Source organism: Macaca nemestrina, chromosome 1 (genome assembly GCF_043159975.1).
Source record: "Macaca nemestrina isolate mMacNem1 chromosome 1, mMacNem.hap1, whole genome shotgun sequence".
NCBI classification, from domain to species: Eukaryota; Metazoa; Chordata; class Mammalia; order Primates; family Cercopithecidae; genus Macaca; species Macaca nemestrina.
Window position 1 is genome coordinate 113,547,179 of NC_092125.1, and position 23,796 is coordinate 113,570,974.

Here is a 23,796-nt window from a genome sequence, read left to right on the forward strand (position 1 = left end):
CACGTGAGATGGGTCTCCTGAATACAGCACACTGATGGGTCTTGAGTCTTCATCCAATTTGCCAGTATGTGTCTTTTAATTGGGGCATTTAGCCCATTTACATTTAAGGTTATTATTGTTATATTTGAATTTGATTCTGTCATTATGATGTTAGCTGATTATTTTGCCCATTAATTGATGCAATTTCTTCACAGTGTCGATGGTCTTTACCATTTGGCGTGTTTTTGCAGTGGCTGGTTTTGCAGTGGTTGTTCCTTTCCATGTTTAGTGCTTCCTTCAGTAGCCTTGTAAGGCAGGCCTAGTGGTGACAAAATCTTTCAGCATTTGTTTGTCTGTAAAGGATTTTATTTCTCCTTCACTTATGAAGCTTAGTTTGGCTGAATATGAGTTTCTGGTTGAAAATTCTTTTCTTTAAGAATGTTGAATATTGGCCCCCACTCTCTTCTGACTTGCAGGGTTTCTGCTGAGAGATCCGCTGTTAGTCTGATGGTCTTCCGTTTGTGGGTAACTCAACCTTTCTCTCTGGCTGCTCTTAACATTTTTTCCTTCATTTCAACCTTGGTGAATCTGATGATTATGTGTCTTGGGGTTGCTCTTCTCGAGGAGCATCTTTTTGGTGTTCTCTGTTTTTCCTGAATTTGAATGTTGGCCTGCCTTGCTAGGTTGGGGAAGTTCTCCTGAATAATATCCTGAAGAGTGTTTTCTAACTTGGTTCCATTCTACCTGGCACTTTCAGGTATACCAGTCAAATGTAGATTTGGTCTTTTCATATAGTGCCATATTTCTTGGAGGCTTTGTTCATTTCTTTACACTCTTTTTTCTCTAATCTTATCTTCTCACTTTATTTCATTAGTTTAATCTTCAATCACTGATATCCTTTCTTCCACTTGATTGAATTGGCTGTTGAAGCTTGTGCATGCATCACAAAGTTTTCATTCCATGGTTTTGAGCTCCATCAGGTCATTTAATGTGTTCTCTACACTGTTTATTCTAGTTAACCATTCATCTAACCTTTTTTCAAGGCTTTTAGCTTCCTTGCAATGGGTTAGAACATGCTTCTTTAGCTCAGAGAAGTTTGTTATTACCAAAGTTCTGAAGCCTACTTCTGTCAACTCGTCAAACTCATTCTCTGTCCAGTTTTGTTCCCTTGCTGGTGAGGAGCTGTGATCCTTTGGAGGAGAAGAGGCAGTCTGTTTTTTTGGAATTTTCAGCTTTTCTGCTCTGGTTTCTCCCCATCTTTGTGGTTTTGTCTACCTTTGGTCTTTGATGTTGGTGACTGTGACCTACAGATGTGGTTTTGGTGTGGAAGTCCTTTTTGTTGATGTGGATACTATTCCTTTCTATGTGTTAGTTTTTATTCTAACAGTCAGACCCCTCAGCTGCAGGTCTGTTGGAGTTTGCTGGATGTCCACGCCAGACCCTGTTTGCCTGGGTATCACCAGTGGAGGCTGCAGAGCAGCAAGTATTGCTGCCTGATCCTTCCTCTGGAAGCTTCATCCCAGAGGGGCTCCTGCCTGTTTGAGGGGTCTGTCAGCCCCTACTGGGAGGTGTTTTCCAGTCTGGCTACACAGGGGTCAGGGACCTGCTAGAAGAGGTAGTCTGTCTGTTCTTGGATCTCAAATGCCGTGCTGAGAGAAGCACTGCTCTCTTTAGAGCTGTCAGACAGGGACATTTAAGTCTGTAGAAGCTGTCTGCTGCCTTTTGTTCTACTATGCCCTGCCCCCAGAGGTGGAATCTATAGAGGCAGTAGGCCTTGCTAAGCTGCAGTGGGCTCTGCCTAGTCCACGCTTCCCAGCCTCTTTGTTTACACTGTGAGCTACTCAAGCCTCAGCAATGGCAGACACCCCTCCCCTCCGTCAAGCTACAGCATTGCCAGTATATCTTCCTCTAGACTGCTGCGCTAGCAGTAAGCAAGGCTCCATAGGCATGGGACCCACTGAGCAAGGCATTGAAGGGTGTCTCCTGGTCTGCTGGTTGCTAAGACTGCGGGAAAAGCGCAGTATTTGGTCAGGAGTGTACCTTTTCTCCACGAAAGTCTGTCACGGTTTCCGTTGGTGAGGAAAGGGAAATCCCCGATCCCTTGTGCTTCCCAGAGGAGGCAACTCCCCACCCTGCTTTAGCTTGCCCTCTGTGGGCTGCACCCACTGTCCAACCAGTCCCAGTGAGATGAACCAGGTACCTCAGTTGGAAATGCAGAAATCACCCGTCTTCTGCATCGACCTCGCTCGGAGCTGCAGATCGGAGCTGTTCCTATTTGGCCATCTTGGAAGTGACCACTGGGTGTTGCATTTTTCACATTACCACACTGCCTGGGGCCACTCCCCCCTGATGCTGGTGCTGATCATCTGTTCCTTGGGGTTTTGAAGATGGTGGTAACCTGTTCATCTGGGCCAGAATATGGTTCCCTTTTCTTTTCAGAATGAACACTGAAACTAACTCCATTGTGGTAATCAAATTCAACTGAGTAATGATCTGTTAATTTCCTGTGTAAGAAAAAAGCCATCTTGATGTTGGGTGTGACTCTCATCATTGCTGTGATACACAAAGGTCCAGAGGGAGACAGCTTCCTCTCCCCACACTCTGGACCCACAGCAACCTACTCATCTGCTTCAGTTCAACTCTGTCCCTGATGCACATGACAGTGTTTCTTTTGACAGTGTTTTCATTGATTGGTTAATGACTATGTCATCACTGAAGTCACCAAACTTGTCTTTATTGGCCTCCACTCTTCAGGGAAATTGAGAAGAATGAGAGAACCAGTGATTAAAGAGGAGATGGAGGGAAGAAAGAGGCTAAGGATATGGAAGAATAAAAGAAGAAAGGATATGATTTAAAGAAGAGAAGGAGAAAGAAGAGAGAGACAGTTAAACCTGGGGATGTGCGATAGTAGACTTCTAATTTTGGGCTGAGTAGAAAGTATATTTTGGGGGAAGTTCACACTTGTTTTATTTACTTGCCCAGGAACCCATGGTGTGGCTCATTGTGTGATTTGAAAGGGTGAAATGCAGGGTTATGTATGATCAGAATGGCCAACACACGTATAGCCAGTGTGTTCTAGAGACCTTCAAGGAAATTGGCACTGAAGCTGGTGGAGGCCTGATGCAATTTTGCTTCTCTCTGCCCTGCTAAGGGCCGTTAAGAAAGACATGCAAACTCTTTCAGATACCCCTCAGGGATTCTCCTGGGTTCTAGAGATTCCCCTGTACCGGACTGGGCAAGAAAGAGGTAACCCCAAAAAGCTGGGACTCTCCCAAGTATCAGCACCCCATGCTCCAGTGCTCTGCTGTACCACTGGTAAGACCAGTTCAGGCTGCATGATTCCATGGAAAGATAAGGACTTTCAAGGCCAACTTCCTGGTAACAGGCCTAGCCACTAATTAGTTAGTGTGACTGTGAACAGGTTTCCTCAATGGTAAAATGGGAATAGTCACCCCCACATGATAGGTTTCTGATGAGTACTGAGTGAGGGAATATATGTCATATGTAGGTCATGTTGTACATGCCTGAAACATAGTAGGGCTTATTCAGTCTTCATCGCCCTTCCAGATGCTCCCACTACTCTGCCCACCCCACAACCCTGGCTTCATACTACTCTCCTAAGTTAAAGATGGTGATACCTGGAAATGAAAAGAAAAAGAGGGAACTATGTATTAACAGAAACTACGCCTCCCTCCAGGTTAAGCATTAAAACATTTATTACTCTTTATATTGAACTGTGTGAAGAAGTAGGAGATTTGAAAGAAAAGATTCTTTCTCGTTTAAGAGGAGAAATGGAGTTCTAGTAGTTAAAAACGACCCTGAAGTTAAAAGAGACCACAATTGTTCAGAATCAGCCACTGAGTTTTGGAAAAAGCAAATCACATCATCTTTCTTCTGGTATATGACTAGGACAGAAAGCTTCTGGCTGGGCCAGGGACTGGGCAGGTTTTGAGGACATGAGGAAGACAATAAGTTGGCTGTTATGTGAAAGGGAGGCAGCAGGACCTGGGCTTGTGCCCTTGTCACCTTCTGTAGGAAGCCAGGAGGGTGGAGCTTGAAGACATCTCCTAACAATACCCACATGCACATCTCTGTCATCCTTAAATCACTGAGTCTTGGACTTCAGGGTCTCCTTGTGCCGGTCCACAAGGGAACCAACCCACTCCACGGTTTTCTGCTTGGCTTCCTCCCAGCTGTAGAGCGGCTCATACGCCAGATCTCGCTGAGCCTTCTTGTAAGAGAAGGTGAACACGCTATTTGACAATGTCACTGTGTGGCGGTTGAAGGGTGGTCCATAGGTGTAAACTGGCCTCAGTAGGAGGCTCACTATTTCCAGCAGGAAGCCAATCCAGTACATCAGGGCTAAAGGAAGGCTCCATCTGGAATCAAGGCAGAGGCCTCTCTCTTTACTCAGGGTGTAACTAAGGTTATCATAGCTTTGGTGAGGTGTGTCATCTGAGATATAGTAGAACTGTCCTTGGACACTTGGAGCCTTCTTGGGGTCCTGCAGGGCCCTCATGGCCACAATGTGGGCCCAGGCCACGTTGTCAACATAGACTGGGTTGACTCTGGAGAACTTGCTGAAACTTGACAGGATTCGTTGTTGTTCAGGGCCTCATTTATACCAGCAGAAAGGATTGGGCTTCCTTCCCCATAGATAACCATTGGTCTTAAGGCACAAGTGTGCATTGTGCCACCATTTTTCAGAGTCCACCCATTAGCCGCCAGCACAGCCTTCTCAGCAAGCTTTTTGCTGTATGCGTACGGTGTGGACCATGTGTTTTCCAAAGGCTCTTCTTCATGGCCGTTCTGAATAATTTCCTTTTAGGAGTTGGGCCTGGCTACCTCTAGGGTACTGGTGTAGATGAAGATTGGCACAGTAGCTTGGACACAGGCCTCCAACAGAAGCTGGGTAACTACCAACAAAAAGCGTGCTGTCAGTGTCAGGAAATATAACTAAGGCGCCCCAACCACATGCATAGATATTCATACTCAAGTGCAGTGGTTATAACAGACTCGGGGGCCATTCTTCTGTGACTCTGACTGAGACTGGGCCATGCTACAGCCATAGGAAAAACACCAAAATGAAAAGAAACTGACATATGGGTTCTGGAGAGCAAGAATTTCTAGACTTTTGGGTGTATGGATGTGTGTGTGTGTGTGTATGTGTGTGTGTGTGTACTGTAATTTTGGCAAAGGACCTAGAGTTATCACTTTATATTTTGTCAAATAATGATGTTGAAAAATTGTAATGTGACATCAGTATCATTAAAGGCAGATTATTAAAAACTGAAAAATCAGGAAGCTATACTCTGAGAATATGGACAGTCCCAGTCCTTAGGCAGAAAAGGGCAGTGGAAGAATTTATGTCACACACATACCCATACACAGTTGTATATAAGCAATATACACTCTTAAATATACTCTTAAATATACATGCAATTGCTGGTATTTTTCTCATTTTGAGTGGACTGATAAAACTTAGTCACAAGGACCATTCCTGGAGTCATTGAGCAAACAGTGGCTTGTGGGGAGGTGTTGGAAACCCACACTCTTTTCCTGATTGTGTGTTCCCTGGGAAAGCTGCTTCCAATTCTGGCTGTGACTCTGTTTACCTGGTTATGTAAAGTCAGGGTGATAAACCTTCCCTTAAGCCCTACCCTGGCATTTCCTGTGGAGCCTGGTGGAGGACTGGGGAGAGGAGTGTGCCCTCTGCTGGTAACACCTGCACTGGGAGGACCTGGCAGCATCCCCTGAGCTGTGTGGAAGTGAAGCTCATGGAGGTGCTCGGATGCCTTCCCTTGAAGAAGCAAGGAATTTCCTAGGTAAGGATTATTATTTTTTCTTTTTCTTTTTCTTTTTTTTGGCCCAGTTTAAAGTCTCTGTGGAATTTGAGTTTCTGGAGAGACAGCCTCATATTTTCAACAATTAATCTGGTGGCAGAGAAAGTAGTTTACTTTCAAGGGGGAAATGACCAACATTGTGAAATGTTTTCTAAGCCTTGGAGTGATAATGGTTTAGGAAACAGATGCCTCTAACACTTCTCCTGTCATTTCACAGTTCTTGTCATTGGGAGCTGTGGAGAGTTAAGAATTCAAATGAAAAACTGGTTATTCTTAACACCCCACTTGTACTCTAGGGGTACTGAAAGGTATGCGTAAATAGAAACTGGAAGGGATTTTTCTATCTTTCTTTCTTTTCTTTTCTTTTCTTTCTTTCTTTCTTTTTTTTTTTTTTTTTTTTGATGGTGCTGGAGACTCAAAATCAATTAGTTCAGTTAGAAAAGGCATCAGAGTAGATTGAATGTGGAGGGCCAGGCCCACGGTTGGGTGTTGTGGTGCTGAAGAGACTGGACTCTGGGAATCAGATGGTGAGACTGCATGACAAGATTCCTTAAGGAAGTGTGTCTGAATTTAAAGTGGTTTGGAAAGCTGCAATTCAGGAAGACCACCAAGACTTTAAGGGATGAGGATTAAATGAAGGTGCACTTTGGGCACATAGCATGAAACGGCTCTGTAATAGTAGGCCCTGCAGTGAGATGAAGAGATGGTATTTTGCATACTGGGAGACTCTTTTGTTAAGAAAATATTGTGAGAAAGCATGTGCTGGATAATTCTGTCCTGACAGACCTCTGTGAACCAGCTTTGCTAGTTCTCTCGAGAGAACTTCTTTGAGGTGGGCAGGAGGGCTCTGAAAGTTCTTGATATGGAAGTGCTGGGAATGGAAGAGCGTGGTCCCTTTAAATGATATGGGAGTGGGGAAGGGAAGTGCTGGGTGAAGGAGAGTGTGGTCTCTGGCTAGGCCTCCACTTCCAGGAACCTAGATGAGGACAAGCATTTTCTGCCCCAATGTTGCATTTCCCAAGACCACCCTGGCCTGCCATGCCCCCATTCTGTGCCTATAAAAACCACCCAAGACCCCAACAGGCACATGCACAAGCTGCTGGGCAATGAGAGAAGCAGATTGGCAGAAGAAGACAGACGATGCTGGATGTCAGGAGGGGCACACATCAGCAGAGGAACACATCAGCAGAGGAATACATGGGCAGCTGGACTTTGGGAGAAACACACCCACTGGCAAAATGATGTGGAGTTTTCCTGGGGCAGTAGGATAAGAGTTAGGTAATTGAGCAGCTGACTCCAGAGGAAAACCCTCACCTTCTGGCATCCCCCAGCTGCTGAGAGCTACCTCCACTCAATAAAACCTTGCACTCATTCTGCCAGCCCAGGTGTGATCCAATTGCGTTGGTAACCAAAACAACAACCCGAGATATAGAAAGCCCTCTGAATTTCCGATAAGGTAGAGGGTCTACTGTAGCTTGTTAAAACAAGCTGCCTATAGATGTCAAAACTAAAAGAGCAAGACTAAAAGAGCACCGTGTAACACACACCCACTGGGGTTTCAGGAACTGTAAACATTCACCCCAGGCAGAGTCGGAGTTCCACAACCTGCCTCTCTATATGCTCCCGTAGAGGTCTGAGCAGTGAAACACTGAAGAAGCAAGCCACACCCCTATTGCATGTCATCAGCCTACATACAAGATTTAAAATGATGACTGTGGTGGCACCTGGAAGGTTTGATTCTGTCCCACAGAGGCAAAGAGTGGCTGGATATCAAGAATCTGAAGTTGGAGTTTAGTTGACTTTTGACTGGAGCCACAATAGAAAGAGTGGCCTTTAGAGTCACACAGGAGTGAGTTTAAAGTCTAATTCTCCTACTTACTTACTTACCTGGGGGGCCTTGGACAAGTTACTTGCCATCTCTAGCACTGGTTTCCTCATGTAAAAAACTGAAGGTAGCAGCTTTGAACTCCCCCAGTTGGTAGTGATCAGCAAAGACACTTGGCCCAGAGCACAGCAGGTGTTCAGTGGAGGGACTTCCCTTCCTTTGTTGTTTATCTTTCTCATCTTGCTCCGTTTTCTCCCAAGCTACTGTGCCTTTATCATTGATGTTCATGATAGACTCTCTGTGAGGGACACCAATGAAATCAATGATACAGGCAGTGTAGATGATGACTGAGATGTCCTGGCAGGCTCTCTTCAGGCATGACTCATCCAGAATGTCTCCTTCCAGCACTGTCAGCTTGGTCTTGTTCTGGAGCTCTGTGTGAACACGGGTCAGGTGATCGGAACATTTCTGAAACTGGCTTGGAAGTTTCCTGATAAAGATGATGTTACATAGGTGTTCGGGAATGGTTAGAGTCATGGTGTTGGGGTGCAGGGTGTACATTCCATGGAAGGAACAAGTAAACAAAGACACAGAAGTGAGAATATGTAGCAATTTATTGGGAAAGAGCAAACATCTGTTTCTACCCCATCTCATTTCAGAAAAGTAATCTGAGCAATGAGCTGTCAGGTGTGCCCAGAATATAAGCATTTCTAGAGTCATGGAAAGCTCATCAAAATTTTTAGAGAGAGTAGAGTGATTGTGGAGAGTTGGGTATAAGAAGGAAAAGTTTGAATTTAATTCTGTAGGTAATGCGGGATCATGATTTTGGGTCTCCAGCACCACGTCAGAGAAACCCTTTATTTATATTTGGAATAAGTAGAGAACCAGGCAGGGCATGGTGGCTCACACCTGTAATTCCAGCACTTTGGGAGGCTGAGGTGGGCTGATTGCTTGCACCCAGGAGGTCAAGACCAGCCTGGACAGCCTCATGAAACCCCGTCTCTACTAAAAATACAAAAATTAGCCAGGCTTAGTGGTGCGTGCCCATAGTCCTAGCTGCTCAGGAGGCTGAAGCAGGAGGATGAATGAAGCCCAGGAGGTGAAGGTGGCAGTGAGCAGAGATCATGCCTCTGCACTCCAGTCTTGGTGGCACAGCCAAACCCTGTTTCCAAACAAAAAAAAAAAAAAAAAAAAAGAGAGAGAGAGAGAAACAGAAGCAGAATTATGATGTGGAGAGTCAACCTTGGCTTGAGGATATAAAATGGACTGGTATAGGGGATATGAGAAAGTAAGATAATTAAGAGATTAAACAGAGTATCTATGCCAAAGTTTCAATGAGGACCGGAAGCAGGGTCTAGCAGGGAAGCAGAGGAGGGGAGAGATACAACAGGTTTGAATTTCAGACCTTACCTTGAAGGTCTTGATACCTACTGGATCTGGGCTGAGAGAAAAAGAAGACAAAATCACCCCTGTGGTTTCCTGCTTGGGCAATTGGGAGGAGAGTGGAGCCATTACTAGGGAATTGTGGATGGGCCTAAATGAGGAATTTCCATGAAAAACTCTTATCACATATCAAAAGCAGAAAACAATGCTGAAAGTTAGCGACCAATGAACTAATATTCCAGCTGTCTAACCGAGGGCAGTGGTTACAACTTTAATGTCTTCAGGCTCCTCTGAAATCCCCAAGACATGATGCTAACAGTAAAGTTGTCACCTGGAATTAGCCCACGCCATGAACACTGTGGTACATGGAGCTTGGATAAATACTCTACGCTTGTTTGTGCTTTACAATCTGCATACCACTCACAGCTTTCTTATTTCCTTTTACAGCAATCTCATGAGATAGGTTTTCTGAGTCCCACTTTATTGATGAGGAAACTTAGGATCAGAGAGGTTAAGGGACAGATCTAAGGTCACATTTCTAGTGGAGACTCCAACTTGCCCACCCCACCTCCAAGCCTCGTACACTGTACACCAGGTACAGGACTGGCTGTTTAAATAAACTTTTCTGAGAAAGTTCAACTGAAATTGGCAACAAAGGCCAAAGAACAGTGAGAGTAAAATTCAGAGTGAAAAATTCAAGACTGGAGCAATTCCTTCCAGGGGTTCAGATGGGACCATTTACTCTCCTGATGCCTCTGTCATGTTTTGTCTACTCCCAGCCCCTTCCTATTGCCAGGCAACTCCAAGGAGGCCCTGCAATGGGGGAGGCAGGGAAGAGGCTGCTGGGGAGGACATGGGTAACAGACTGAGAATGGAATTTTCCCTGGTTGTATTTCCACCTCTGCACTTCCTGCTCCCTTCCTCTGCTTCCCCTTTGCTGCCAACTTCAGACAGACTGGCTCAAAGGAATTGCCATTTCAAAGATGTAGAAGTCTAAAGCCAAGAGAAAAGGCTCTTCCTCAGTGAGTTCACAGGGATCTAGAGACCAGGAAAGGGGACTTTGTGGATGAACCCATAACTCCCTCTTTCCCCAAGCTGCTAGAAGAACTATTGGTTAAGAGCACAGATGCTGCACTAGACCTCAAGGGTTCAAATCCAGTTTTGCCATATTCTAACTCTGGGACTTCCAGTGAGTTAGTTAACCTCTCTGTGTCTGTCTCCTAGTCTGTAAGAAAGGAGGATAATAATATTAACAATCTCATAGGGTTGCTATGAGTAACAATTGAGTCAGCACATGTAAAACATGTAGCACAGTGCCTGGCACAGAAAGAACACTGAAAGGATTCTCTGTTTTTATCTTCATACAGGTCACTGTGCATCCGTTATATCCCCTGCCTTTTCACCATAAGGAACAATTCCTCTAGGCTGAGCATTGCTTTTTTCTGGTATTACATGTTAGATTGTAAATATTGGTGACACATAAGGATTACAAACATTTAATCTTGGTCTTGTGTTAATATTTGTTTGTGAAAGACACCATTAAAACAGAGGGTGGAGGAAATTGGAAGAGGTCTGAGAAGAGCAAAAGAGGAACAGAGTGTTGGGTGTGGTCCCTGAATGTTGTCAAGTGGGGGCTTCTCTGAGGGCAGGTCATGAGTCTCTATACTGCCAGAGCCCACATGAAGACACACAGTCCACCCAATCTCCTGGGTTGGGGAGGAGGACAGAGAATTGGGCACCCAGGGAGGCAAAGGGAGAGACTGAAGACCCACTTTGCCAAGCATCAGCTCTGGAGTCAAGTGACGAAGCCTCTGGAGGAAGCTCTGGTCTGAGCTGTGCTACACATTAATTAGATGGTCTTGGCAAGTTGCTTTATGTTTCAGGACCTTGATGGTTCATTGTTCAGTTGGATACAACCCCTTTTATACCCCTCATGGGTTTATTTGCACAAGGATCTGCTACACCAAATTCTGCAATTTCTTGATGATTGAGCAACAGAGACAAATGGTTAAAAAATAAAGCCATATATGAAAAATCGAAATGAGGCATATCTGGCCTCATACTGCCTCTTACTGTCTCTGCTCTGTGCTGTGCACTTGTGCACGAGTTTTCTCTCTCACTGATGCTCTCTCTCTCTTATCCTCTCTCTCTTTCTCACTCTTTCTCATGCATTCTCTGTCTTTCTCATTCTCTCTCTCTGATTTTCTCTCTCCCTCATTTTCTCTCTCTGTTTCGCTCTCTGGCACACACACACATACTTACACACTTGCCTATACCTTCACTTCTTTTTATTTGGCCTTCACTAAAGATGCCAAGGATGCTACAAAACAAAACAAAGCTCAGGGAGGTCTAGAGAGGCAGGGACCCACTGGTGAGGTCTCCAAGTCAATGGCATCCTTTGTGAATGTTGCAAAGCAATTGCCAAGACAAAAAGCCTCAGAACATAAAACAGTTGTAGACAAGAAAAATAACTGTTGTGGGATTTTCTAGATGAGAAGAAAATGGGCCTGGTGTCCAAAGTGGCTGCCTCTCAGGTTCTGGGTCAGGGCCAGAATCCAGTCTCTGGACACCCCATCCAGTGTCTTTCACACTATGCCATTTTATACTATTTAATATTCTTTTTATGATGACTGTGGATGTGGGATTGGCTTAGATTTGACTACAACTTTCTGTAACTTGCTAGAAAAGGTCCACCTCCCCACACCCATGCAGAGTTAAAATGGAGCCACACACCCATGAATCAAGTTTGCTTACCAGAAAATTCCTCCCTCAGCTCTGGTCTGAAGGCCTTGTCCAAGGCCCTGATCTCCTTCAGCTCCTTCTCCTCCACCAAGAGGCAGGCGATCCTCTGACCCAGAAACCTTCCTGCTCCTGTCACAAGGCAGCTCCAGCCCATCATGGCCAATCCAAAGTAGCAGACAACACACTCCAGGAAACAGAAGATGCTGGGGAGCAGATCTGATTCTAGGGTGACCCTGGAGAGGGTTAAAAAAGAGGTCAAATGGTTATATACTCACACAGAGGCTTTATTTTCCTCCACACCATTTTTTTGCAAAAATTCCATGTCTTCACCATTTCCAGGAGTAGCTGAAAGAAAATAAAGAAACTCTAACTGTTAGATTGTTAAAAAGCTGGACAGAAGAGCCAGGGTGCTGGTCACTTCATCCCTTAAGGCAGCCCTGGAGCTTTATGCTCTGTGGCTCCTGGCTTTCACCTTATCACTTTGAACTCCTGCCACACACTCATTGCTCCTGTCTCTTCCAGCATCCCTTTTCTCAGAAGAAAAGTGACCTTTAATATATATCTCTAATTCTTCCCAGCAACAGGAAGAGAAGTCCAATTCTAAGGCTGCAGTGTGGTAAAGAGTCTTAGGTTTAGCCTTAACAGGACACTGGTGTGTTGATACCAGTTGTCTGGGATCCACAATCTGTGATCTTAAACTAGACTGAGAGAAATCTCCAAGTGTAATGTGAACTTTGCCTTTGTGCAGTAAATATATTTGGAGGGAAATCCACATGAGCTCATTCTCTCCTCTCTCAGAGTATCATTTGAAATCCTGCTGCAGTCTTGCAAAGTTTAGAAATTTGTAGTGGTGACAGCTCCAATTACTAAGTTTTATGGAGGTGACTTTCTTTCTTACTCAATATATCCAAAACCTCAGTTGCCATTTTACCCTGGAGAACTCTGGGTTCCTAGATGAAGAACATCATTGAAGGAAGGCTATCTAGTGATAGTCACTTAATTATATGGCCTGTACTGTCGCTGTTGGTTACTATGGCATGAACGACGTGGGGAGAATACAGAAATGAAGACAAAGACAAAAGGATATGTTTTAAAACAAGAGGTCAGGGGGCTCCTTGTTTCTAGTGAGCAAAGGCAACTCTGAGCTTCTACAGCCCTTCGTATTTATTAGGTAGAAAGGGCAGGTAGGGAGAGGTAATGGTTGGTCAGCTGCTTGATTTATCACAGGTACACATAATTGCTTTCTTTATACAACAGGCTTCAGATGTTCCTATAGATAATCACAAGGAACACTGCACTGGGGGTGTGACTGCCCTCAGCACCCCTTCTGTCAGCAGATGTAGTTTGTCAGTTTTCCAACATCCTGCTTTCATGAGAACAGTTTTCTGTTTACTCAAATAGCCTCTAGTGGTATACTGAGTTGGTCAAGACCCTCATTCTTTTCGGCCTGTAACATCTCCCCCTTTTTGTTTTTGCATTAATTGAATAAAGGTAATTGCAGGTTGTGCAGCTCTCAATTGCCATTTGGTGGTCCAGCTGATATTGCAGACTATGAACAAAAAAACCCCAGAAACATAGTAACATTAATCCAAGAGTTATAAAAAAGGCATTGAGGTGCTGTTTGAAGTAGTTCCAAGGGTTAAGGCTTTCTAAACATTGTTGGAATTCTGTTCAAGCTTTTAAAGAGGGCTGAAACACTTGAGTCTGCTTATTCAAGTTAAGGATTTTACTTTGTAAATCATTAAATCAAAAGCAACATTGGATGTGAAAGCTCCCTGTAAATGGGCCTTTACAAGGTCCCATGGATATTCACTTTTGTTATATTCCAAATTGGTCATGCAAATATGAGTATGGTTAAAATGACAATGCAATTCCTGCTGCAACTGCAAACTTTCTACTTGTTCTCCTAGCTCAGAACAGTAGTCTTTAACATTGCCACTTCTGTTTGTATCTCGGTGTTACTTTTATTTTGAAACATCCATGCCTGGTCGGCTGTGCAAGTCCAGTTTTCTACATATTGAGTTGTTTGAATGGAGCTGTGCATTGATGCTGAGGACACCACAACAGAGGTTTTTAATGTAACTAAGGAGACTATAGCAAAAATTATCATGCTTAAGGCTCTATGAGCACCATGAGTAAGCTGAGTTAAAAAGAGTTTTATGAGATGTAATGTGTGGGTGGCCACCCAAGGCTCAGACAAATTTACAGGAACTCGTAATCCGGGAATGTGACCTAGAATTATTAGGGTGGATATACTGTGTGTTTGTACTGTGCTATGATTAAGGCAATGATACAGTTGACAGGAATCACAAGTCAACTGGGCATTGTCCATCTGGAGTTGATCCTTTTTTGCTGCTAGAAAAACATAAGGATTAAAAACACAAATTGTAAATTGAGTGGTAATATTTTCTACAAGGGTAACATTAGACCTGCATTTAGTACTGTTACTAGTATTGAATAGTGTTCTCACCCAAATGCTGCTATTCATAAATGGGACTGCTGCTTTCCATATCAACTTCTGAATTGGACCTCTCTTTCCTTGATAATGCCATTGAGGCAAACGTGGGCTAAAGCCTTCGTGGTATCAAGCAATTTGCACAGGAGATTGGGATTGAATCCCAAGATGGTGTAGTGAAGAGATGTTAAAGTTTCACCACCAGTGCCAGCGAAGTTCTTGCCATGAGGTCTGATGCTCATCTCTCCCAACAAAATGACCATGGGGACCCCAGTCAATAATGTCTTCCATTAGCATGGACTGTTGTCTAGCTAGGGGGCCAAGACACTGGGTCCAAGTAGGGGGTTAGAATGATCAAAGGGAGCCCGTTCTGTATAATTAATACAATTTGGGCAATTGGGCCAGGAGTGATTAGTAGCTATACCAGTAATATTCATAGAGCTAAGGCCTAATAGGTACATATATTTTCCATGGTAACTCAACCATGCCTGGGATTGAATTGTAAGGCAACTGTGATTGAGCGATGTATCCTGGGTGATGCATAAAGGAAGTCCCTCCAAAGGAGCCGTATAATTGATACCATTGTTCTGAGAGTCTAATTGCTCTATGTCAGGGGGAATTAGGGATCCTGGTGCCCGTGTTCCTTGATCATGATATATCTCAGGAGGAGTGTCACTCCAGAGTACAGGTCATTCTGGTGGGCGGGTGGAAACATATGCCCAATATGCCTTCGCCTCTACACAGGGAAAACATACTGCATAGGATATTACAGCTAGCATGGCCTTAAACATGGAGTCAGGGGTTTTTGCCTGACCCTGATGCTCCAGCAGTTTCTCAGCTTCCTGTGTGATTTTATTGATCTGTCCACATGTTATGGGGGTTGATGTCTGTGTGACTCTGGTTGGCCCTTGCTGTGTCTTTGCATTCAGATTCAACTGGCTCATGGCTCGTCCTGGGGGAACCAGGCCCAGATTTGGGATCCATGGGTCCCTCCAGTCTCCCATTCCATGATCGCACACATCTTGAGGGCACCCACATGATTTGTCCATCTCCTGTAAAAACACAAGCATACCCTCATCCCCACATCAGTAAATGTACTGGGTCTTGCCGTTGTCCTTTTTCCTGGGATTTCCATAATACCTCTGGTAAACTTTCTTTTTTCCCTGTAATATGTGTCAGTGTTGTTCTGCTGGACTCTCATTATCTGTACCAGGAGTCAAAAAATTTAAAGTAAATAAGGCTAAATGTAATTTTGTTTGAGGTGGTAGCTGGTCTCCTACTGCCCCTTTTTGTCTTTTCAAATACATTGTGATGTTTGATGTGCCCACTCTATAATGCCTTGTCCTTGGGGACTGTAAGGAATTCCTGTTTTATGAGTGATTGCCCATAACTGTAAAAAATTTTGAAAAGCGTGACTAACACAATCAGGTCCATTGTTAGCTTTTATTTGTTTAAGCACCCCCATATGGGCAAATGACGATAAACAATGTCATTGGACACGGTCAGCTGTTTCCCATTTGACATGTGGCATGTACCATATGAGAGTAAGTATCTATAGTCACATGAACATAGCTAAGTTTGCCAAAGGCTGCTACATGTGTAACATCATCTGCCAGATTTCATTTGAAGCTAAGTCTCGTGGGCTACATCCTTCTACAGGTGTATCACCAGGGCCATGCTGACAAGTGGGGCAGGCTTGCACAATAGCTTGAGCCTGGGTGTGAGGTGCATGAAACATATGAGTAAGGGCAGAAGTGTTTTGATGCAGTAATGCATGAGAAGCTTGAGCTTGTTGAAATATAGAACCAATCAGTTTACCTGCTCTGTCATTACCTAAACATAGTGGCCCAGGAAGTTGTGTGTGAGAACAAATACGAGAAATATGAAAAGGAGCAGCACGAGAGTGAATAGCTTGCTGAAGTCTTCGAAACGAGTTAAACAGCTCTGGGTCTAGGGTTTTTTTTTTTTTTTTTTTTTTTTTTGTAGAAGAACTAAATCAAACAGATTTTATTCAACTTTTTAGATGAGGAAAACAAATGATACAAAATAAGTCATAAGAAATGCTTTCTTATACCACTATCTCAAACAACTTTCAATGTTTTACAAAATGCTCACACAGCAAATATGAAAAGCTTCAACACTCTTCCTTTGTAACTTGCTGCAATAAATGCAGCTTTAACAAACATACAAATTTCTTCTGTATCTTAAAAGTTGAATTACTAATTTTTATGATGTTACTCATATTTTTATTCATATACTTTTAATGACATCATTGCCAATACATACATTATTTTCTTTAACTTTATTTTTATATTAAGCCATATCTGTCATGCAGCCATCAAAAATCTTACAGTAAATTACACAGGTTTGTAGTCCAATTTAGACTCTAGCTTCTTAGAATCAGCCACTTTTCTGACTGCTTTTATGAAGTCTTCTTGTACTACAAAATCATGATCAGCACGAATTGCGAACATACCTGCTTCAGTACAAACATTTCTCAGGTCTGCTCCATTAAAGCCATCTGAAAGCTTCACAATTGCTTCATAATCTATTTCACCATGCTTTGTAATGGGACCTGCGTGGATTTTCAGTGTGTCTAACCTTGCTTGTTCATTTGGCAAATCAATATGTATTTTTCTATCTAATCTTCCTGGACGCAGCAAAGCCAGATCCAGTGTATCTGGTCTGTTTGTAGTCATGATCATTTTAACTCTATGCAGAGTATCAAATCCATCCATTTGATTCAGTAAGTCCATTAACGTTCTCTGAATCTCTCTGTCAGCTGAAGTACCCTCAGAAAACCGACGACCACCAATAGCATCTATTTCATCCATAAAAATAATGCATGGTTGATGGTCTCTGGCATAATTAAACATTTCTCTGATCAAACGAGCACTTTCACCAATGTACTTGTCTACAATAGAACTAGATACAACCTTTAAGAAATTGCAGTCCAGCTGGCTAGCAACGGCTCGTGCCAAGAGTGTTTTCCCCGTACCTGGTGGTCCATATAACAAACAGCCTTTTGGAGGTATTATTCCTACACGCTGAAATAACTCTGGGTTTGTAAGAGGTAATTCTATCACCTCTCTTAATTCCCGGATCTGTTCTGATAGCCCTCCAATCTCAGAATAAGAAACATTCCCAGGGTCCTCATGAGACATGTTACAAACCAATGGATCCACCTCTCTTGGCAAATATCTCATGATAGTTAGTGTAGTCATATCCAAAGCAACTCTTGTTCCTGGCTTCAGCTTACTTTTGTCAAGCTGTCGACGACAACCCACAACATATCTTGGTCCATTGGTAGCTTTAACAATGAATTTTTCTGCAGTTAACTGTTTAAGCACTTCACCCACAATCTGCCCGACACTTTGTAGGGCCTTCAGATCATTCTCAGACTTTTCGTACTGCTTGGTAAGTTCTTTTAATTGTTCCCTCAACTCCTTAAGACGGCCGTCGATCTCCTTGTGCTCAAGCAGCTTCTTGCGGTAGTCCTGAAGCGCCTTATCTCTAGGGTCTGCCATGATGAGAAGCCCTAGGGTCCTTTTAATAGTGGCAGTCTCAATGTGACTGGCTACATTTACAGCATAGGCTGAATCACAGACAATAGGAGTTGAAGCAGTGAGCTATAAAACCTGAATAACTGCTATTAATTCTGAGCATTGAGCTGAAACTCCAGGGGTTTTTATTGTTTGAGTCCTTAAATAGCTGAGGGCCTTTGGAAGAGCCATCAGTAAAATAAGTCTGGCTTCTTGGAATAGGCTTGTGATGAGTAATTACAGGGAGGATAAAAAGGTGAAGTTTGTAAAATTGCAAAACTTTGTCTGATAAATAGTGGTTGTCTATTATTCCCACAAAATCTGCAAGAGCTACTTGCCCTGCAGTCAACATTTCCCATGCTGCAACCTGTTGTTGGGAATCTAACGGAACAATAATTTTGTCTGGATCATATCCAGTAAGCATTTTTGATCTATGCCTACCAATTGTTATATGTTGAGCAATTAAAGAAAAAGTTGTAAAGATTTTACTGTCTGATTGGATAAAAAGAGCCACTCTATTACCATTACAGACTTGTCTATGAACCGGCCCAAAAGTCCTGTTGGAGAATGGGCGGTAGGAAGAATAAACAGAAGCAAAGGCTTTTGCACCTGTAGCCAGGAGGCATGTCTCTACTGAAGGATTTGTTCTACAAACTATAATTCAGCTTCTGCCTCCTTAGTAAGAGGCCGAGGAGAATCTAATGAAGAATCTCCTTGGAGGGTCCGATAAAGGTGTTTGAGTTTATAAGAAGTGATACCTAGCATTGGGCACAGTCAATTAATATCCCCTAAAAATTATTGGAAATTGTTCAAGGTTTCCAACCTGTCCTTACAGAGAACTACTTTCTGAGGTCGAACACTTCTTTTAGTAACAGTAGTGCCTAAGTACTGGTATGGGGAAGTTGTTTGCACCTTTTCTGGAGCTATTTTGAGATTCCATTTAATCAAAGTCTGTTTTGTTTCTCTGAATGATTGGTGTAATAACTCCTTAGGAGTGGCCAAAAGAATGTCATCCATATAATGAATGATGTAAGCCGTAGGAAACATATTTTAAGGCTCCTTTAATGCCTGCCTTACAAAATGCGGACATAGCGTAGGACTGTTAAGCATGCCTTGGGGTAAAACTCTCCATTGATAACAAGAGACAGGCTCCCTTTGATTAATAGAAGGCACAGAGAAGGCAAATCGAGGCTTATCCTTCTCATGTAAGGGTGTAGTAAAGAAACAATCTTCAAGATCTGTAACTATAAGAGGCCAATCCCTTGGAATGGCTGCTGAGGGTGGCAGACCTTACTGTAATGCAGCCATTGGTTTAATCTGTGCATTAATAGCTCTTAAATCATGTAGCAATTGCCATTTTCCTGACTTTTTTTTGGAATTACAAATATTGGTTAATTCCAGGGGCTAACTGCCTCTTCAATATGTCCTGCATCCAATCGCTCTTTTACTAGCTGATGGAGTTGAGTGAGTTTCTCCTGAGATAGGGGACATTGATCCACCCACACAGGTTTGTCAATCCGTCACTCTAGTGGCAAAGCAGGGGGTGGAGGAGAAATATCAATCACCCCTGTCAGAAATCCTGATGACCTAGCCTTGCCCAGTTATAGATATAGGATCAAGGTTTCCCTGTAGGGACTTTCCTAAGCCCTTTCAGCTCTGATATCTCATTTTCTTTAACATTTTAAATCCTGGATTGTCAATAGTTTTATTTGTAAGTTTCATATCCCATGCTGTAAGTACATCCCTACTCCATAGATTAACAGCTATATTTGCAACATAAGGTTGAAAAGTACGTGACTGTCCATCCGGTTCAAGACAGGGTAAAATCTCAGCACTCTGTTAAACACTTTGAGCTGTTCCTACTCCCACTAGGGATGTAGAAGTTAATTGTAAGGGCCAGGATGGGAGCCAATTATTTTCAGATATTACTGACACATCAGCTCCCGTATCCATAAGCCCATAAAACTTCTTTCCTTTAATTTTCACTGTACAGGTGGGTCTATTAGATGCTATGGGTTGTGATATATAAATTTCCCTCCTAACTGTACTCCCAGATCCTTGAATTACTTGCTCTTCCTTTTGTGGGGAAGGGTGCAATTTGCAGGGAATAAACAATATCTAAGCAATATATTCTCCCAGTTCAAACCCCAAAGGTCTTGTGACATTACTACTACTTGAATTTCTCCCTCATAATCAGAGTCAGCAACTCCTGGGACTACAGTAATTCCCTGTAAGTTAAGACAGATTTTGCCCAAAATTAATCCCATATATCCTGTTGGCGGATGTTCCCAAATATCAGTGGGAATCTTGGTGAGTTTGTCTTCTCCAACTAACATAACCCTCTCTCTGACTGGGAGATCGAGCCCTGCATTTCTGAGTGTTTCTGGGAATAGGGAATCAATGTTCCTCCAGAAACCCCTCCCTGAAGTGGGGTTGTGGCCTGGACTGGGAATGCCCTCATTGTTTGTGGGGCCTGGGTTCAGGCCCCCTTCTCATTTCCCAACAGGGGGGTGCCATTCTGATGAAATTTTGAGCAGCATTGACTAACCCAGTGATTTTCTTTATTGCAATGAGGGCAAAGTCCTGGTGTTTTTTTCTGGTAGGGGTAGGGGAGCTGCATTGTAAGATCCCTTCTGCCCAGAGGTCTGATGGTATTGTTTTTTGAAATGTCTGATTTTTCCACAATTATAACATTTTCCCATTTTAGGATTTGCCCCTTGGCATTTTTTTAGATTTGTCCACCACTAAATTGGCCATTGGTTGAGCCGTCATTATAGAGTGATGAAGCTCAGTTCCCACATCTTGACAAGCTTTGAGAAAATTTCCCAAGTTTTTTGTACATCTCACAGGTGCCAGTGCACATTTATAATCATGTTTGCATTCTCAAAAGCTAGAGTTAAGGTTAGGGTTTCTGCAGCCGTGGTATGAGGAATCTGACGCTTCACTGCCTTTTGTAATCTTGCAAGAAAATGTGCATAGGGCTCCTGCGATCCTTGCATGATATGTAAAAAAGATTGTATTGGGACCCCTTCCTCTGGAATTGTGGCCCAGGCATGTTTAGCAGCCAAGGCACACTGCTTATAAGCAGCATCTGGGAGTGCCATTTGATGTTCTAGGTCTGAATAAGGGCCATTACCCTACAGCATATCCTCTGAAATGTTTCCATGTCCAGCAGCACAGTTCTGTCCAGGCTGGTCTGCACACAGTTCTTGCCAATTTAAATTCCATGCCAGGTATGCACCAGCAGACAAACAAGTGCAAGTCAAATGCTTTACATCAAATGGTGGAAGGCTTATAGCACCAAATATAGATTCTAGCAATCCTAAAGTAAATGGGCTTTGTACTCCATTATTAACTACAGCCATTATTAACCTTCAGCAACTTAAACTCTAGTGGGGTGTGTTCATGAATAAACTGCTGCGGATTATTTGGATCGGGCCTTACAGAAATGGGAAAAGTGCAAGGTCCTAAGGGCTCTCCAGCAATAGTAGCAGAGCATAAATTTCTTTGTATTGGGGTCTCTATTTCTGCTACTGAAGGAGGCAGTACAGATGTTTCTGCTACTGGAGGGGGTGATATAGGCCAATTTTTATCCTCCTCCTCCTGTTTTTTATTTTCAATTGGTGCTGTGGGTGGGGAACAAAATGTTCTTTCAAACTTTTAGACTTAGAACCTGACTCCTGCTGTCTACCAGAATAAGAAAGAAAGAACGGCAGGAGGACAGTACGGACTAAACTCCAGAAGGATCAACTTTAAGACCTTTTTGATGAGCCCATTTTAATCCTTCTTCTGCTCTGTCCCAATTTTCTGCATTAAGAGTACCTGTCTGTGGAAACCATGGGTTATGCATAACCTCCTGCAGCATCTTAGTGTTTGAGAACTAACCTGAGCACCAGATTGTTTAAGTAAAACTTTAAGGAAATGCACATAATGTTGCTCCTGAATAGAAACATTCTGCCCCATGTTACCCTGATTCAGAAAACATCCCGCTCCCAGTACCTTTTTAGGGCACTGACCTTATACCCCAGAACCTATTTAGGGTGCTGACCTTGTATCTCAGTACCTCTTTAAGGCACTGACCTTCTATCTGCCAGCAGACTCTTCCTGGGGATTCTCGTTCGTCTTGTCAGTTTCACTTTCTCTGCTCCAGCACACCTTCTTTACTCACGCCCCTGTCCCAGGCGCCACTTGTCACTGTCAGTTACTATGGGGTGAATGAAGGGGGATGAATGCAGAAATGAAGACAAAGACAAAAGGATATGTTTTAAAACAAGGGGTTGGGGACTCCTTGCGTCTAGTGAGCAAAGGCAGCCCTGAGCTTCTATAGCCCTTTGTATTTATTAGGTAGAAAGAACGGGGAGGGAGAGGTAATGGCTGGTCAGCTGCTTGATTTATCCCAGATACACATAATTGCTTCTTTGTACAATAGGCTTCAGATGTTTCTACAGATAATCACAAGGAACACTGCACTGGGGGCGTGATTGCCCGCAGCACCCCTTCTGTCAGCAGATGTAGTTTGTCAGTTTTCCAACATCCTGCTTTCATGAGAACAGTTTTCTGTTTGCTCATATAGCCTCCAGTGGTATACGGAGTTGGTCACAACCCTCATTCTTCTTGGCCTGTAACACTGTACCAGAAGAGTGAGGATTTGTGTTGTATGCCCGAATGACTGTTATCATAGATGTTTGAACTTTTCCCGTATTTTTGGGTACAAAACCATTCTCAGCAAATTTCTGAACTGAAGATGCTGTGAACGCTCCTTGAGCATATGCCTGAGAACTGCCCAAATTTCACCACCATGAGCTCTCCAAGATACTTTCCTCTACCTAAAAAAAGAGGTATAATTTATATTCATTAAAATGCCCAGATCTCAAGTGCTCAGTTTGATGAACTTTGACAGTTATGTATGCCCATGTAAGTAGCACCCAAAATATGTACTGGTCATTTCCTTCACTGCAGAAAGTTCTTTTCTGCCTGTTCTTAGCTAATTCCCTCCCCTCCCCCCAATCTTCCTGGTAAGCAACTGCTTTCTAATTTTTATTCCCACAGAATTCTCATTTTCTTCCTACATTTTCTTATTTATTCTTCTAAGATCTCTGTGGTTCTGGATATATATTTAAATATAAAATCATTCTGAACTGAATTTTTGTGCATGGAGTATAGAAGAATTGACCATTGATTGTCTCTATCGTTTGTTCATTTTTCTATTCCATGATTTTCTTTATTTTTATTATTGGCTTATATTTATTAACTTTGGGGTTGTTTTACTCTTTTTTTTCAGGGTTCTTATTATAAAAGCACATATAATTGACTTTAGTTCTTTGCTCATTTCCACTACAGGAATTTAAAGTTGTAAATTTCTCTCTAAGCACTATGTCAGCTGTGTCCAACATTTTGATGGGTTATCATCATTCAGTTACTGATGTTTTGAATTTTTTCTTGTGAGTTTGTCTTTGACCCAAGTAACCCATACCAACAGAGTATGTTGCTTGTTTTCTAAAATTGGGAATTTTCTAGATATCTTATTGTTTTGAATTTCTAATTAAATACTATTGTAGCCATGGCATATACCCTGTACGATTTTGATCCTTGGATATATATTGAGACTTGTTCTATGGTGCAGCACAACATGGTCTGTGTTGGTGAACATCCCATAAACACTTGAAAAAAATACTTTCTGCAGTTGTTGGAAGTAATATTCTGTACATGATTTGCTTTGAAACCTGACTCTCAGTCTTGCCCTCCTCCCATGTTGTAGACATTCAACTGCTACTTGGGACCTGACTACGAATGCTTCAAACCCACTTGCCTAGAAAAGGTTGGCCCTGTGTGGCAAGATGTAGCAGCTTGTTCTCTGATAGCTACAGGCCATAGGTCTTGCCAAGACTTGTGGAGCGCTATCTGAAACCACCCAGGTATATCACACAACTTTGTCTTCTGTAGCACATGCTAGAGTGCACCTTACACATCCCCATCGCCTTAAGGATGGGGCTGCACATTCCCTCAGCTGTTGAGTGTTCTGGAGGC

At 43.0% G+C, this 23,796-nt stretch overlaps 1 protein-coding gene and 2 pseudogenes across 2 annotated transcripts in view; 1 reads left to right on the forward strand and 2 right to left on the reverse strand.

The window, feature by feature from the left end:
* The window catches only part of LOC139360276 (glyceraldehyde-3-phosphate dehydrogenase pseudogene), a 39,188-nt pseudogene extending 22,970 nt beyond the window's left edge, over positions 1 to 16,218 (forward strand). Inside the window, exon 1 of the transcript XR_011617567.1 lies at positions 1 to 16,218. This exon is cut by the window's left edge and continues 22,970 nt beyond it. The product of XR_011617567.1 is annotated as a glyceraldehyde-3-phosphate dehydrogenase pseudogene (transcript).
* LOC105479074 (3 beta-hydroxysteroid dehydrogenase/Delta 5-->4-isomerase type 1-like) overlaps positions 4,085 to 23,796 on the reverse strand; it is a 27,147-nt pseudogene continuing 7,435 nt past the window's right edge.
* Positions 16,220 to 17,759, reverse strand: LOC105479073 (26S proteasome regulatory subunit 10B). The gene has a single exon (XM_011736875.3). The coding sequence runs from the start codon at positions 17,752 to 17,754 to the stop codon at positions 16,585 to 16,587; it is 1,170 nt and encodes a 389-aa protein (XP_011735177.2). The 5' UTR covers positions 17,755 to 17,759; the 3' UTR covers positions 16,220 to 16,584.

Bases quoted from the DNA above. Each gene is read 5' to 3' on its own strand.
- LOC105479073 (XM_011736875.3), bottom strand. From the start codon at position 17,754: ATGGCAGACCCTAGAGATAAGGCGCTTCAGGACTACCGCAAGAAGCTG.